The sequence below is a fragment of the Salmo trutta genome, chromosome 19 (genome assembly GCF_901001165.1).
Source record: "Salmo trutta chromosome 19, fSalTru1.1, whole genome shotgun sequence".
In the NCBI taxonomy this organism is placed as follows: Eukaryota; Metazoa; Chordata; class Actinopteri; order Salmoniformes; family Salmonidae; genus Salmo; species Salmo trutta.
This window is the reverse complement of record NC_042975.1, coordinates 44,678,161-44,693,754: the sequence shown is the minus strand read 5'-3', so window position 1 is coordinate 44,693,754 and position 15,594 is coordinate 44,678,161. Positions and strand designations below refer to the sequence as shown.

General features: G+C 43.6%; 1 protein-coding gene across 7 annotated transcripts in view; it reads left to right on the top strand.

Moving 5' to 3' along the window:
* The window catches only part of ltbp3 (latent transforming growth factor beta binding protein 3), a 39,889-nt gene that overhangs the window by 22,550 nt on the left and 1,745 nt on the right, over positions 1 to 15,594 (top strand). Inside the window, exons 7-28 of one of the 7 annotated variants that reach the window (XM_029701211.1) lie at positions 58 to 219; positions 362 to 499; positions 1,030 to 1,043; positions 1,893 to 1,962; positions 2,109 to 2,195; positions 2,346 to 2,471; positions 5,834 to 5,965; positions 6,066 to 6,194; positions 6,325 to 6,444; positions 6,941 to 7,063; positions 7,576 to 7,698; positions 8,264 to 8,383; positions 10,119 to 10,247; positions 10,452 to 10,622; positions 11,198 to 11,281; positions 11,417 to 11,545; positions 11,671 to 11,808; positions 11,932 to 12,072; positions 12,592 to 12,720; positions 13,655 to 13,816; positions 14,353 to 14,442; positions 14,590 to 14,721. In XM_029701211.1, the coding sequence (XP_029557071.1) occupies positions 58 to 219; positions 362 to 499; positions 1,030 to 1,043; positions 1,893 to 1,962; positions 2,109 to 2,195; positions 2,346 to 2,471; positions 5,834 to 5,965; positions 6,066 to 6,194; positions 6,325 to 6,444; positions 6,941 to 7,063; positions 7,576 to 7,698; positions 8,264 to 8,383; positions 10,119 to 10,247; positions 10,452 to 10,622; positions 11,198 to 11,281; positions 11,417 to 11,545; positions 11,671 to 11,808; positions 11,932 to 12,072; positions 12,592 to 12,720; positions 13,655 to 13,816; positions 14,353 to 14,442; positions 14,590 to 14,721 (2,649 nt within the window). Of the gene's footprint in view, positions 1 to 57; positions 220 to 361; positions 500 to 1,029; positions 1,044 to 1,892; positions 1,963 to 2,108; positions 2,196 to 2,342; positions 2,472 to 5,833; positions 5,966 to 6,065; positions 6,195 to 6,324; positions 6,445 to 6,940; positions 7,064 to 7,575; positions 7,699 to 8,263; positions 8,384 to 10,118; positions 10,248 to 10,451; positions 10,623 to 11,197; positions 11,282 to 11,416; positions 11,546 to 11,670; positions 11,809 to 11,931; positions 12,073 to 12,591; positions 12,721 to 13,654; positions 13,817 to 14,352; positions 14,449 to 14,589; positions 14,722 to 15,594 lie in introns of all 7 variants that reach the window. The other 6 variants (XM_029701207.1, XM_029701209.1, XM_029701208.1 and 3 more) reach the window with 6 other exon arrangements.

Genomic DNA, 15,594 nt, shown 5'->3' with positions numbered 1-15,594 from the left:
GTCCTAACTCCAACCTCTGTTGTGTTTTGCTCTCTTCTGATTGGTCCTGGCTGTCAGAGTCTCCGTCTCCGGTGGAGCAGGGTCAGTGTTTCCTCATAGCAACAGAGGCGGGTCGCTGTGAGCACGCCCTACCCACGTCCCTGTCCCAGGAGATGTGCTGCTGCACCGTGGGCAAGGCCTGGGGCTCCAACTGTGAGAGGTGTCCCCAAGACGGCACGGGTCAGTGGGATGCTAGAGTAGGAGAGTGGGGCTTGGTTTCTAGTATTTGACAGGTCAGATACTGTATGATTACAGGCCAGATGCTGTATCATCTCATCCCCTCTTGTTTTTCCACCTCCATTCCTCCTCCCTGGTCCGTTAGCCTCCTTCAGTAAGATTTGTCCAGCAGGGAAGGGCTACTTCCTCCATAGTGTCCGGGAGACGGTGGCGTTCCCACCTCAGATCCACTCCAGCCTGGAGCAGGTCCCCCTCAAGCCTGACAAGAACCAGAAGAAAGACAGTGAGTCACTGTGGCTTCCCCCAGAAAGTAGATGAAGGGTGGACATGATTACCTTTGTCCGCCTGCCAACAGATGTACTTCATTCTGGATTCACTTAGTCACTTCGAACGATACTATTGCTAAGATTTTCTGAGAGTGCAGTCGGGCTGTTGGGGATGCCTCCAAATTACTGGGACTTTAGAGTGCTTAAAAATCGAATCAAATGTTATTTGTCACATGTGCCGAATACAACAGGTGTAGACCTTACCGTGAAATGCTTACTTACAAGCCCTTAACCAACAGTGCAATTTTAAGAAAATATTTACTAAATAAACTAAAGTAAAAAAAGTGACACAATTACAAAAACAAGGCTATGCAGTTTATACAGCGGGTACCGGTACCAAATCAATGTGCTGCGGTACAGGTTAGTCGAGGGAATTGAGGTAATATGTACATATAGGGGTAAAGTGACTAAATTCATCATCTGTAAATGAAAATGGATAATTATTCAGCATTTTGACCTGTTTTTCTCTGTGTGTTCTCTTTTTCAGAAGTCAAGCACCCGGTAAGAAACTGTTTTGCTTTAGGCACCATTCATTGTGTGAGAGACTGTGTGTTTGCAGCTCCTCTTAGACAGACCTGTGTCTCTACAGTGGTGGAAAAAGTAACAAACTGTCATTTTTCAGTAAAAATAAAGATACCTTAATAGAAAATGACTCAAGTAAAAGTTACACAGTAAAATTTGAGTAAAAGTCTAAAAGTATTTGATTTAAAATATACCTAAGTATCATGCACCAATTTGTAAGTCGCTCTGGAAAGCGTCTGCTAAATGACTTAAATGTATCAAAAGTAAACCAGATGGAACCATTTTCTTGTTTTTTTAATTTACGGAAAGCCACCAGCACTCCAACATTCAGACATAATTTACAAATGAAGCATGTGTGTTTAGTGGGTCCTCCAGATCAGAGGCAGTAGGGATGACCAGGGATGTTCTCTGTTTAGTGAGTCCTCCAGATCAGAGGCAGTAGGGAGGACCAGGGATATTCTCTGTTTAGTGAGTCCTCCAGATCAGAGGCAGTAGGGATGACCAGGGATGTTCTCTGTTTAGTGAGTCCTCCAGATCAGAGGCAGTAGGGATGACCAGGGATGTTCGTTTGACAACTGTGTGAATTTGACTGTTTTCCTGTCCTGCTAAGCATTCAAAATGTAACGAATACTTTTGGGTGTCAAGAAAAATGTATGGAGTAAAAAGTACAATATTTTCATAAGGAATGTAGTCAAGTAAAAGTAAAAGCAGTCAAAAATATAAATAGTGAAGTAAAGTACAGATACCCCCAAAAAACGATTTAAGTAGTACTTTAAAGTATTTTTACTCAAGTACTTTACACCACTGTCTCTTTGTCCTGTCCTGTAGGAGGAGCCTCCAGAGACGACCACACCCATGCAGCTGTCTCCCATCAGCACCCACGGCCCCCGTGTACCTGGTACGCCTCTCATTCCTTTATTCTTTATTCATTCAGGAAGTCCTATTAAGGTCAAGAGAGCCCCTTTTGTTAGGGAAACCTGTTAATATTCAGGGAGACATGGGGCCTTGATTTGGGTCTGTCTGTTTCTCTGGTTGGTCCCAAAGTGATCATCACCAAGCCCACCCCTCCGCCCATCATCAGGTTGAACCCAGGCAGTGACCCACTGGAGGTGGCACAGACGCAGGTCTCACGTGAGTTCCACTACACAGTCCAATCAAAACTACTATCAGCCTATTAACTCTCAGCCTACAGCTGCAATGTTGTTGTCTCCACGATGGGATGTACAGTACAGAGATCAACTGTTTTAGGTAGATTACTGTGTGCCCCCCTCCCCACAGCAGAGACAGACGAGTGCAGGCTGAACAGGAACCTTTGTGGCCATGGGGAGTGTGTCAACATGCACACTGGCTTCAAATGTGAGTGCTACGCTGGTTACCGGCTCCACCCTCAGAGGAATGCCTGTGTGGGTAAGTCAAGGGACAGGACAGGGGAATGGCCAAAGGGATGGGAGGGATTTACTGGGTAAAGATTTTGACCAGAGCCATGTAGGCACTCTGTATCCAAATAGTTCAATTGTGACCGACGGGCTCGATTCAGTCTTATGTAGCAAAATGGTGTTTTTTACATTTGGATAAAGGTAGAGACAGACTCATACATTACAGTTGAGGAACAATGGGACAGTACAGTACCAGTCAAAAGTTTGGACACACCTACACACTCCAGGGTTTTTCTTCATTTTTAAAAATGTTCTACATTTTAGAATAATAGTGAAGACATCAGAACAATGAAATAACACATAATAACATATAATGTAGTAAACAAAAAAGTGTTAAATCAAAATATATTTTATATTTGAGATTCTTCAAAGTAATCACCCTTTGCCTTGATGGCAGCTTTGCACACTCTTGGCATTCTCTCAACCAGCTTCTTTTTGTGGAGGCCAGGTCATCTGATGCAGCACTCCGTCACTCTCCTTCTTGGTCAAATAGCCCTTACACAGCCTGGAGGTGTGTTGGGTCATTGTCCTGTTGAAAAACAAATGATAGTCCCACTAAGCGCAAACCAGATGGGATGGCGTATCGCTGCAGAATGCTGTGGTAGCCATGCTGGTTATGTGTGCCTTGAATTGTAAATAAATCACTGACAGTGTCACCAGCAAAGCACCCCACATCATCACACCTCCTCCTCCATCCTTCACGGTGGGAACCACACATGTGGAGATCATCCTTTCACCTACTATGCGTCTCACAAAGACACGACGGTTGGAACCGCAAATTTGGACTCATCAGACCAAAGGACAGATTTCCACCAGTCTAATGTCCATTGCTCATGTTTCTTGGCCCAAGCAAGTCTCTTCTTATTATTGGTGTCCTTTTTTAGCAGCAATTTGACAATGAAGGCCTGATTCACGCAGTCTCCTCTGAACAGTTCATGTTGAGATGTGTCTGTTACTTTAACTCTGTGAAGAATTTATTTGGGCTGCGATTTCTGAGGCTGGTAACTCTAATGAACTTATCCTCTGCAGCAGAGGTAACTCTGGGTCTTCCTTTCCTGTGGTGGTCCTCATGAGAGCCAGTGTCATCATAGCGCTTGATGGTTTTTGCGACTGCACTGGAAGAAACTTTCAAAGTTCTTTAAATTGACTGACATTCATGTCTTAAAGTAATGATGGACTATCATTTCTCTTTGCCTATTTGAGCTGTTCTTGCCATAGTAGAGACTTGGTCTTTTACCAAATAGGGCTATACCACCCCTACTGTGTCAGAACACAACTGATTGGCTCAAACGCATTAAGAAGGAAAGAAATTCCACAAATTAACTTTTAACAAGGCACACCTGTTAATTTAAGTCCATTCCAGGTGACTACCACATGAAGCTGGTTGAGAGAATGCCAAGAGTGTGCAAAGCCATCATCAAGGCAAAGGGTGGAGATTACTTTGAAGAATCTCAAATATAAAATATATTTTGATTTTTTTTAACACTTTTTTTATTACTACCATTTTCCATGTGTGTTATTTCATAGTTGTGATGTCTTCACTATTATTCTACAATGTAGAAATAGTAAAAATAAATAAAACACCTTGGATGAGTAGGTGTGTCTAAACTTTTGACTGGTACTGTAATTCTACCTTGAAAGTTAATAAAATTGTAACCCCACTTTTGAATGTTTTGGTACATGTACCGGAGAGCTTTTCTTTGTCTACACCCATTCAGCATCGTTCACACCCTCTTAAGCCTTAGCACCACCCATCTCTTTAAGGATTCACATGCATGACATCAGCAGTCTGGGTCCACAATTGCATAACTGGTGTATTTTAAATCAAATAAACCCATCCGTTTAACTATATGTCAATCTAGCAAACCAGGCAACTAAAAGCAACTTTCTTACCAATGTTTAGGTTTGTTTCTAGCTTGTTAGCTAGCTAGCTAATGTTAAGTTAGCTGGCTATTCAGTTCAAATAATGACCGCATCATATAGCTGACAACGTCTTAACTTTAGCTAATTTGTATTCATTATTACAGGAAGATAAACTCACAACAAGTTCATTATTTACAAGGTAATAGCAAGCTAATTACAGAAAATATTTTACGGTTGTGAGTGTGACAAAATAAAAGCATGGCATTCTACCAGAGAATTTTTGAACTTGGACACTGTCTCGTTGGCCTAACATTATATCCTAATTTGACTTTGGTGCAGGTAATTTAGTTCTTCACATTACCATCTCTGATAAACACACACTATATCAAATACAATTCAAGTTTATTTGTCACATGCACAAGATACAGAAGATGTAAACTGTACAGTGAAATGGTACCTTGCATAGTGGAGTCTTTTGTTTAGACATGTAGCTAGCTAGCTAGCTAAACAATGAAACATAATCCCAACTCATAACGTTACTACCCTGCATGAATCTGAAGGTAGCTAACCAACTAGATTCAATGTTAGCTAGCTAACATTAGGCTATAACTAGCAATGCAAATGGATCTGAGATACGAATAATATTACTACACAGATCATACACGTAACATTAGCTAGCGAGCCAGACAGGTAACGTTAGCTAGCTAGCTAACAGTACTCATTAACTTGCAATGAAAATGACTTTCTGACAAAATTTGAAATGTATATTATCTGAAAATGTAGCTAGCTAGACTCTTTTACCCGTATGCATGGATGAACACTTATCCCTCTCTGTTACGGATGCCATGGTTGCCCTTAATTTGAATATGTAGTCTGGAGACAAGTGTTTTATACAACAGCCTTCTGTGTGTTCTCTTTTCGACTCCCTCCACATATTTGCAATCAAACGGCAGAATTTTCTCCATATCCTTAGCTATCATACTCTGCTTCCACCGGGCATTCCACTGATTTCAAAACTCTGTCCTCCAGAAAGAGGAGAGCAACAGTTTTGCAGTAATTCATTATATCTTAAAAAAAATAGGGTTAGAAAGGATTACCTACACATACTGAGCAGGCCTTTGTTATAGACAGAAGCGTGGTACAATCATGGCTAGCGGGAAGGTTCCAGCCTTTTTCCGTGGCTAAACCAACTAGGCTTGTAATTTAACAATTTTATTCATATTTACAGATGGCATACGAGTTTGTTATTAAGACATATGAAAGTTCACATGTTCCGGAAGGCATTTCTGCTAATTAACACATTTTGATTAAAAATAAATGTTTACGTTCAAATGCCTCTCTTGTGAAGTAGTGATGTGTGACATATGCCTAGTTTTAAGAAACGAGTCACAATTGAACTTGCGTGTTAATTCTCCAATGGAGTTGTAATCTCTCAATTCCCTAAACTTCTAAGTTATCCCTCTCTGCCAGATGATGATGAATGTGACACTGAGCCATGTGGCCACAGCAGAGGAATCTGCATCAACACAGAAGGCTCCTACCGCTGCCGCTGTCTCCATGGCTACAAGCTCCTGGTGTACCATGGGAAGCTCAGGTGTATAGGTGAGTGGTGTGGTGTGGGTTCAATTGTTCAAATGTTATCTTTTAGTCATCACGTTGTCACTTGGGATTTTTCATGAGTGTGTTTTGATCTTATCTTTAGATGTGAATGAGTGCTCCAAGCCGGACATCTGTGGGCAGGGGGGTCAGTGTGTTAACCTGCCAGGGTCCTACAAGTGTGAGTGTCACAAAGGCTTCAGGAGCAAGTCACAACGCCAGCCAGCCTGTGAAGGTAAGAGCGGCATCTGCTGCCCTCATATTTCTTTGTGTGTGCGCAGTGTGTGTACGTATATATATGTGTGTCCGCATTGATTTAATGTTTATGGGTGTCTGTGTTTGTCTCATGTCTTCTAATGCCTCAGATATAAATGAGTGTCTGGACCCCAACAGCTGTCCCAATGACCAGTGTGAGAACACACCAGGCTCCTACGAGTGTGTTCCCTGCTTACCTGGTCACCAGGCCCAGGGTGGGGTCTGCTACGGTGAGACCCAATAACTTCATGTATGCATACTAAAGAGAACGCACACCAATCAACTCTTTTAATGACCTATAACTGTCTATCTCACTGTTGTTATACCTTTTCTAACTTGAGCCGTTATGTTTGCTGATGTGTTGCTACCTAGTGGCCATGCCACCATAGTTGGCATTACTGAAGAGGATAGTCTGACGGCAACAGGGAAAGCAAGTCAAATCAGCAGTTAGAATATTCAATCTGTACATTCAATATGTTGATCTTCCCGAGTTAGTTTTGTCTGAACCATGACATTGAAAGCATTCACTATTCAGAGCTGTGTGTGATGTAGAGAATGGATTTGATCAGTCATAGTCAATAAATCAGCCATAGGGAGTCTGTCCCAGACACACAGGGCCAGCAGGCAGGATGCCAACAGGCACTGGGCCAGTCCGTTGCTGGTATTCCTCTGTATGACTGATTGTTTCCACCCCTACCCCCTGCAACCCCTCCACCTCTCCACTAGATGTCAATGAGTGCCAGAAGCGAGGTGTGTGTCCCAATGGGCGCTGTGAGAACCTCCCAGGAACCTACCGCTGCCTCTGTAACGAGGGCTTCCTCCCAGCAGCAGACAGCAAAGGCTGCAGAGGTCAGTTCACTGATTAATGTTAAATAGAATATCTCTTAATGCTGCACAGACACTATTTTATGCTTGCAGACTTGCAGTGCTGTAGTGGTTACCAGTATTTCTGCACAATATTGAAAAAAGAGAACTAGGTAGCATAGCGGTGAGAGAGGCGAGCCAGCGAACCAGACGGTTGCCAGTTCGATATCCGGGAATGACGGGAAAAATCTGTCGGGAAGTGAGCTCGCAACTAGAGGGTTTCTGGTATCAAATCCTAGATGCAATTTCCTGCCGTTGTGCCATTGAGCAAGGCACTTAACTCCAATAGCTCCTCAGGCTCCCCTGCACCTCTCCAAAACCTGTATATGTACTGTATGTGAATGCATGTGTGTCTTTCAGATGGGTTGGGTTAAAAGCGGAAGTCAAATTTCAGTTGGACCTTGTGTGCAATTGACCAATAACGTGATCTTATTATCTGAATGGGTATGTGGGTTCTATTGACAGGCTGCGTGTGTCTCCACCTCTCTCCCCTCCAGACATTGATGAGTGTGAGGATGACAGACTGTGTGCCAACGGGCGCTGTGTCAACACAGAAGGCTCCTTCCAGTGCCAGTGCTACCCAGGATACCAGCGTACTCAGGAGGGCAGCCATTGTGAAGGCAGGAGCTACTTGTTACTACTCACTACAGCTCCATGGAAATGTTAACAACATTATTACACTACCAGTGAAGTATAAGTAATATGCTCACTGCATAGGCAGCGCGTGAGTTTCCGATTTGCAGAAGCTATTTGTTTACCATGAACCTTTTCCTTAATGATAATGCATTGCATGCGTCTATCATCACATTTGCAGACGAAATGAAGATATTCCTAGTGTGATAAGTACATAGATTGGGTAGTCATAAGTAAGGTTAGGTTATTAATATAACTCAATCGTATAACAATCCCAAATTGCGGGCTCCTCGACTATAGGCTATGCCCTTGTGATTTAAAACATTTTAAACAAACAAATCTTCTTTGGCTAAATCATAGTCTCTGGTGTAGTATTTGGAATGGTTTTATTTATTTCTGTACAGACAGGAGTAATTATATATTTTTGGCAAATTTAATTCAGTTTACTTTAAGGGAAGCTTTGCCTATTGGGTATGGCGCCAATGGTCCACTGTATAGAGCTGGTGATCAAACACATGGCCGTTGTTTGATTGTGGTCTTTTCCTCCCTCAGATATAAATGAATGTGAGCGTCCCTCTAACTGCCAGAGGGGGCGCTGTATCAACAGCATGGGATCCTACCGCTGTGAATGTCAGAAGGGTTACATGCTGGTCGGAGGTCGGAGGTGCCAAGGTCAGTCCGTCTCCACCCTCTCCATTCGTTTCAGGGAGATAAAGTAGCAGTCAAAAGTTTGGACACACCTACTCATTCAAGTGTTTATTTTAAAACATTTTTTTTACTATTTTCTACATTGTAGAATAATAGTGAAGATGTCAAAACTATGAAATAACACATTTGAATCATGTAGTAAATAAAAAAGTGTTCATCAAATCTAAATATATTTTAGATTTTAGATTCTTCAAAGTAGCCACCTTTTGCCTTGATGACAGCGTTGCACACTCTTGGCATTCTCTCAACCAGTTTCACCTGGAATGCTTTTCCAAACAGTCTTGAAGAAGTTCCTACATATGCTGAGCACTTTTTGGCTGCTTTTCCTTCACTCTGCGGTCTAACTCATCCAAAACCATCTCAACTGGATTAAGGTCGGGTGATTGTGGAGGCCAGGTCATCTGATGCAGCACTCCATCAATCTCCTTCTTGGTCAAGTAGCCCATACACAGTCTGGAGGTGTGTTGGGTGAATGTCCTGTTGGAAAACAAATGATAGTCCCACTAAGCGCAAACCAGATGGGATGGTGTATCACTGCAGAATGCTGTGGTAGCCATGCTGGTTAAGTGTGCCTTGAATTGTAAATAAATCACTGACAGTGTCACCAGCAAAGCACCCCCACACCATCACACCTCCTCCTCCATGCTTCACGGTGGGAACCACACATCCATTCACCTACTCTGTGTCTCACAAAGCGGTTGGAACCAAAAATCTAAAATTTGGACTCATCAGACCAAAGGACAGATTTCCACCAGTCCAATGTAGCTCGTGTTTCTTGGCCCAAGCAAGTCTCTTCTTATTATTGGTGTCCTTTAGTAGTGGTTTATTTGTTGCAATTCAACCATGAAGGCCTGATTCACGCAGTCTCCTCTGAACAGTTGATGTTGAGATGTCTGTTATTGAACTTTGTGAAGCATTTATTTGGGCTGCAATCTGAGGTGCAGTTAACTCTAATGAACTTACCCTCTGCAGCAGAGGTGACTCTGGGTCTTTTGAGCCAGTTTCATCATAGCGCTTGATGGCTTTTGCATTTGAAGAAACTTTAAAAGTTCCTGAAATTTTCCGCATTGACTGACCTTCATGTCTTAAATTAATGATGGACTGTCACTTCTCTTTGCTTATTTGCGCTGTTCTTGCCATAGTAGAGACTTGGTCTTTTACCAAATAGGGCTATATTTTCTATACCACCCCTACTGTGTCACAACACAACTGATTGGCTCAAACGCATTAAGAAGGAAAGAAATTCCACAAATTAACTTTTAACAAAGCACACCTGTTAATTGAAATGCATTCCAGGTGACTACCTCCTGAAGCTGGTTGAGAGAATACCAAGAGTGTGCAAAGCTGTCATCAAGGCAATGGGTGGCTACTTTGAAATATATCAAATATAAAATATATTTTTATTTGTTTAACACTTTTTTTGGTTACTACATGATTCCATATGTGTTATTTCATAGTTTTGATGTCTTCACTATTATTCTACAATGTAGAAAGTAAAAAAATATATAAAAAAATAAAAACCCTTGAATGAGTAGGTGTGTCCAAACCTTTGACTGGTACTGTAAATCATTGGTGTTAACCATTCTGGCAGTTGAGCTTTGTAACCAGTGGAAACTGTCATAAGTCAAGCTTAATGGAACTCATGAGGATTGTAGCAGATGTTTGTAACACATTCTCCCTCTCTCTCTCTCCTACCCAGACATAGATGAGTGTGCGACAGACAGGGGTCTGTGTCAGCCGCATGGTGTGTGTGAGAACAGACAGGGCTCCTATGTGTGTGTGTGCAAAGACGGCTTCATCCTGTCTGAGGACAAGCACAGCTGTGAGGGTAAGATTACTGATATCTTCTCACCCTCTCTCTGTATAGCTATATTCTACACACACACAAACACACACACACACACACACACACACACACACACACACACACACACACACACACACACACACACACACACACACACACACACACACACACACACACATAGTCAAACACTCCAATCTGTTTCCTCTCTGCCCCCTTCCCCTCCAGAGATTGAGGTGGCCGTGGAAGATAAGAAGGAGTGTTACCTGAACCTGGATGACACAGTGTTCTGTGACAGTGTCCTGGCCACCAACGTCACCAAGCAGGAGTGCTGCTGCTCCATCGGCGTGGGCTGGGGGGACCACTGTGAGATCTACCCCTGCCCCGTCTACCACTCATGTACGTACCTCAGGCCCATCACAGGGGTTAAAGGAGCTGAGACGACATAGTCTAATACAGACAGAATCATGTCTGTTCTACAAAATATATTCCCAAATAAATATATTCCCAAATAAATATATTCCCAAATAAATATATTCTCAAATATTAGATTTTCTCTGTTAGCTGTATGCACTGAACTGACATACATGATTGTTGATGACACCCCGATGTTCCGAGGAAGGTAATGAATTAGTCTATAATGAGCACCACCGTAGCGTCCGACTCAGACAGCGGTGTGTAGCATACTGTAGCTGCTGGGAAAGTCATTCATGAAAGGGGAGGTTAACTTGGCCCCAGACAATCGATCTGAGATCCAGTGAAGTTTCAGTCATCTGATTTTCCTTAGGCTTTAACCCCTGGCCCAACAACATTCACACTAGTTTAACAAACCATCAAGTGGGCTGGGGGGGTCAGTTCACTTATTTCAGCTGTTCCATGTCATTCATTGATCACTTAAAGCGGGCAAATGAAGTGAATAAGTCAAGTGGGATAGGTACATTGTTTCATTGACTTCCTGTTTTTCCCTCAACCAGCTGAGTTCCACTCCCTGTGTCCAGTGGGCCGAGGTTTCTACCATGAGGAGGGAGTGACTGAGTACGGCCTGTCTGTCCATAGAGGTGAGTAGCTACACAACCTCAACCCAACACTGTTGCCGTTTTCTCATTTACACCATTCCTTTATATGACAATATTTGTTCTCTCCGGGGGAGTTTGTTTGTCTTGAGATCTGTGTTCCTGTCCCTCTGTGCACAGATATCGATGAGTGTGTGCTGTTCTCCAATGAGATCTGTAAGGAGGGCCGCTGTATGAACACACAGCCTGGCTATGAATGTTACTGCCAACAGGGCTTCTACTACGACAGCAACCTACTGGAGTGCATCGGTAACCACAGAGACCCACCCCTCGCAGGCCTGCACCAAAACACACCTCTGTATTATTACGTATTAATACACATCAGATATCCCATTTAGTCACAGCTCCTCTATGGTAATGTGTCTCCTCCTCAGATGTGAATGAGTGCCACGACGAGTCTCTGTGTACCAACGGTCAGTGTAAGAACACCAGAGGCTCCTACTACTGCACCTGTAAGTCCCCCTGGATCTATGAAGCCTCCAATAAGAAGTGTGTCATCCCCACTGTGGCAGGTGAGATCTGGCTAGAGCCCTCTACTGCACATACTGTACCCGCATCCACACACACAGGGAGGTGCAGGACAGGCCATAGAAGAGGACTGGTGTTAAGTCAGCGGTGTGTTTGTGTTGTTGCAGGTGTGGATGAGTGCCAGGACTCATTGAACTGTAAAAATGGCCACTGTGTGGACACCCCTGGGTCCTACTACTGCATCTGCTCTCCCCCCTGGATCCTGGCCACGGACCGCAACAGCTGTGTGACCCCAGAGGAGCAGGCTGGTGAGTGGAGGAGAGCGTACTACTGTCCTTAGCAGGGCAGGAGGTGGGCTCAGGAAGCTCGGGATGGATGATTGGGAGACGGAGGTGGTGTGAGAGAGGCTGGGTAGCCTAGTTCACAGTGGGTTGGTTCTCAGTGGTGTGTCTGAAGGTTGAATGAGAGAATGTTTTTTGAATGTTAGTTCCAGTCTAACACTACTAATCAGCCAGACCTGCCCCTTCAGCCTCACCCGCTCTGACATTTACATAACCTCATGTCTGTCACATACATCAGAGATAAACTCCAACACAACCCTGGTCCTGTAGCCACTTCCTGGCCCGTGTTCACTGGAAGGATCAGTGTTCACTGTTGTACCTATAGACACCCAAACACTCTGCATGCTCTCAGGAAGCAGTGTAACGTAGCGATCTGCCTGCAGGCCTGTTCAACGTCACTTTAAGCTGTGAGCTGGCCCCAGGCTGGTGTCCGTCCGTCCGTAGGTTGTGTAACCGTGTCTGTGGTGTCTGTGGTGCCCCTTGCAGATATCAATGAGTGCCAGGACCCCTCGTACTGTAAGAATGGGAGGTGTGTGAACACGCCCGGCTCCTTTCACTGTATATGTACCCAGCCCCTCACCTTCAGCGCAGCGCTCAAACAGTGTGTCTATGACGGTGGGTATAACCAATCGGCGCTCAGCTCACCTGAGCCTGACCAATCAGTGCTTAGCTCACCTGAGTTTTGGCTTACCTGTACACCTGCCACTCCTGCTACTCTTTTTTAACTCCTCCCCCTTTGAGCCCCCTCTCCCCAATAATGACCCTATGCACAGGCTCACCACTCCCCCCTCTTGCTTGTTTCTATAGAAACACACTCTCAGTTTAGTGAGGGAGATCACGAGACTTGAGTTAGTCAATGTGATCTCAGTTCTATAGATTCAGTGTGATCTCTGTTGTACACCTCTCCGTTTCCGTGGTTGTCCCACTAAGCTTGCATAGTCACAGGAAAAAACTTCATTACTTCATCCTTCATTGTGTGCACTTGCTTGTGTGTCTGAGAAACAGTGAGGGAGTAGACATAAAAGGGAGGCAAATGAGATGGCTTGTGGCATTTTCTGCACCTTCCTTTCTCCAAAGCAATGTTTCTCCTTTTAACCAAACCGTTTACTATTGTGATACATGTGATGTTGTAACATGTTGGAGACGTTATGACATTTCTCCTGTGATTGTGTTACTTTCTTTCAATCATTTTGTTGTAAACTCCCACTAGTTTGAGTTGACAATACGGCTTTTACTTCATTGTATCTAGCTGATCTTTATGGCTCCATCCTGGTGTGTGACGTGTGACCGTAAATGAATGTGCCGAGCAGAGGTCTGGTAGGGCTCTGAGCCCTACCAACACAAGCTAGGCCTCATCACTTATTCATATCTACCTGCTGGCTGTTAACATACTGAGCAATTACTTGCTTAATCATAGAAGTCATGAGAAGCTTCAGGATCTGGTCTGCTTGTGTAATGCAGGAGAAAAGATTGGCTTCTTTGTTTGAGATTTGTTTAAGATTCCTCTCTTTCTTTTTTCTCTCTCTCTCTCTCTCTCTCTCTACCTCAGACCGCACAGCGGCCCATAAGGACGTGTGTTTCCTGCAGGTGGATGAGGACCTGATCTGCAGCCACCCCAGGAACGGTTTGGTTGTCACCTACTCTGAGTGCTGCTGTCACTATGGCCGTGGCTGGGGCCCTGAGTGTAGGACCTGTCCCCAAAGAAACTCCGGTGGGCACCAGCACCATTTCTTTCACTGGTTTTTGGTCTGCTGGTCACTCCAGTTTCGGCTTTGCCCATATCAGCATAAATAGTCTAATACTAATAAATTAAAGGGCAATTAATGCATCTGTTTTAATATCAATAACAAATCATTTCTGGGTAACAATTAAGTACATTACTGTAACAGATTTCCATAAAAATAGCTTTTTAGCAAAGGGTTGTCTGGGAATGGTCTGAGTGGGGATAGGCAAATTGAAAACTAGTTGATATTGGCAGAGATGTTTGGAACTCTCTTTGTTATTGGTCTATTAACCAATTTACCGCATGGGGATGTTACCATGGAAAGCCAAAACTTCCGCCCATGCAAACCTGCTGATTAGAAGGTCCTGTGTAGATTGCACTTTCAACCAGCAACTATCAGGAAATAACATACATGATTTTCATACGTTTACAGTGTTAGTTTCATCAGCTGTTGTACAATATGATATAAAACACAGGAAAACAGAATTTTGACTGCAGAAAACATCCTTCTTCCTCTCATTCAGGGATCTTTAACCGGCTGTGTGAGATGCACTTGGAGACGGAGTCTGATGGTGAGGGAGATTTCCTGGCAGCTTTCGCCAACTACAACCCAGGTATTGGTAAGGCCTGTAATATATTTGATTACACTCTGAATTTGTTTTTCGAAATTTACCTCAGAGCACACCCTCTACTGTTAGACCACTTGAATAATATTTTCTCTGTATCTTTCATTCTCACTCTCTCTTTCTGTTTTGGCTCAGAAGGGGACAGCTCAGAAGAGGACTCAGATGAGTGTAGTTGTGCCAATGGTCGCTGTGTGCGTTCCTACCTGGGCACTATGTGTGAGTGTAACACAGGTTTTAGACTGGACCACTCCCGCACCCGCTGCACAGGTATGTTGACAATCCACCTGTTCTGTCTGTCTGCTTCCTTTTAACTTTGTGTTGGATTAGAGTGAAGGCGAATGCTTGGATTTTATTTTCAGTTCAGTCGTCTCAATCTGTAGGTGGATGCCAATTTGGATGCTCATCAGTTCTGCCGAACAGAAGTGTCTCTATATAATTTGTAGCTGTTGTCCTTCGTTCAAGTGTTTTGACAGACATGCCTGAAATGTTATTTAGCATTGAAAAGAACATCTGGTTGTTGATTTTATATGCAATGTTCCCTCTAAGCTGCGTGTGTTTGTACACGGGCGCCAGCTCCCAGGACTGCAGCGCAGAAGAACTATCAGTCCGAGCAGAGAAGCACGAGACTGAACTTCACTCAACTTTCTAGTTTTCCCCATTAGTTAACACTATAAACGATTCCCTCTACTGTGGGAATTGACAATATTAGCCACTTTCAATGCAACATACCGAAACAAAACAAACTATGCAAGACTTAGTATGCAAGAGATTTTCTTGTAGGCAGAACGCACCGGAGTAGGATTCTATTGCATTGACAGGCACAACTCAGCCCGTACTCTACAGACCAATCAGAACTGCTGTATCCCTATATGCAAATAGACAATTGCCATATATGGATCTGTGCCATTCACTTTGAACTGGACTGTGTTTACAGCATGAGTGGTCACGAGTAGATACACTTGTTTTGAGATCAAAGTCAAGAGCTGCATGTAGCCACGTGCACACATTTGTTCATATTCTTTGCTAGTTAGTAAGTTATTAGCCCTGTTATAGATAATCAGCAATGGGGGAGTGGTTGCTTTGTACAAGAGCACAAAACGTGTGCATTTCTAGCCATCTTTGAAAAACGAGTCAGGTAAA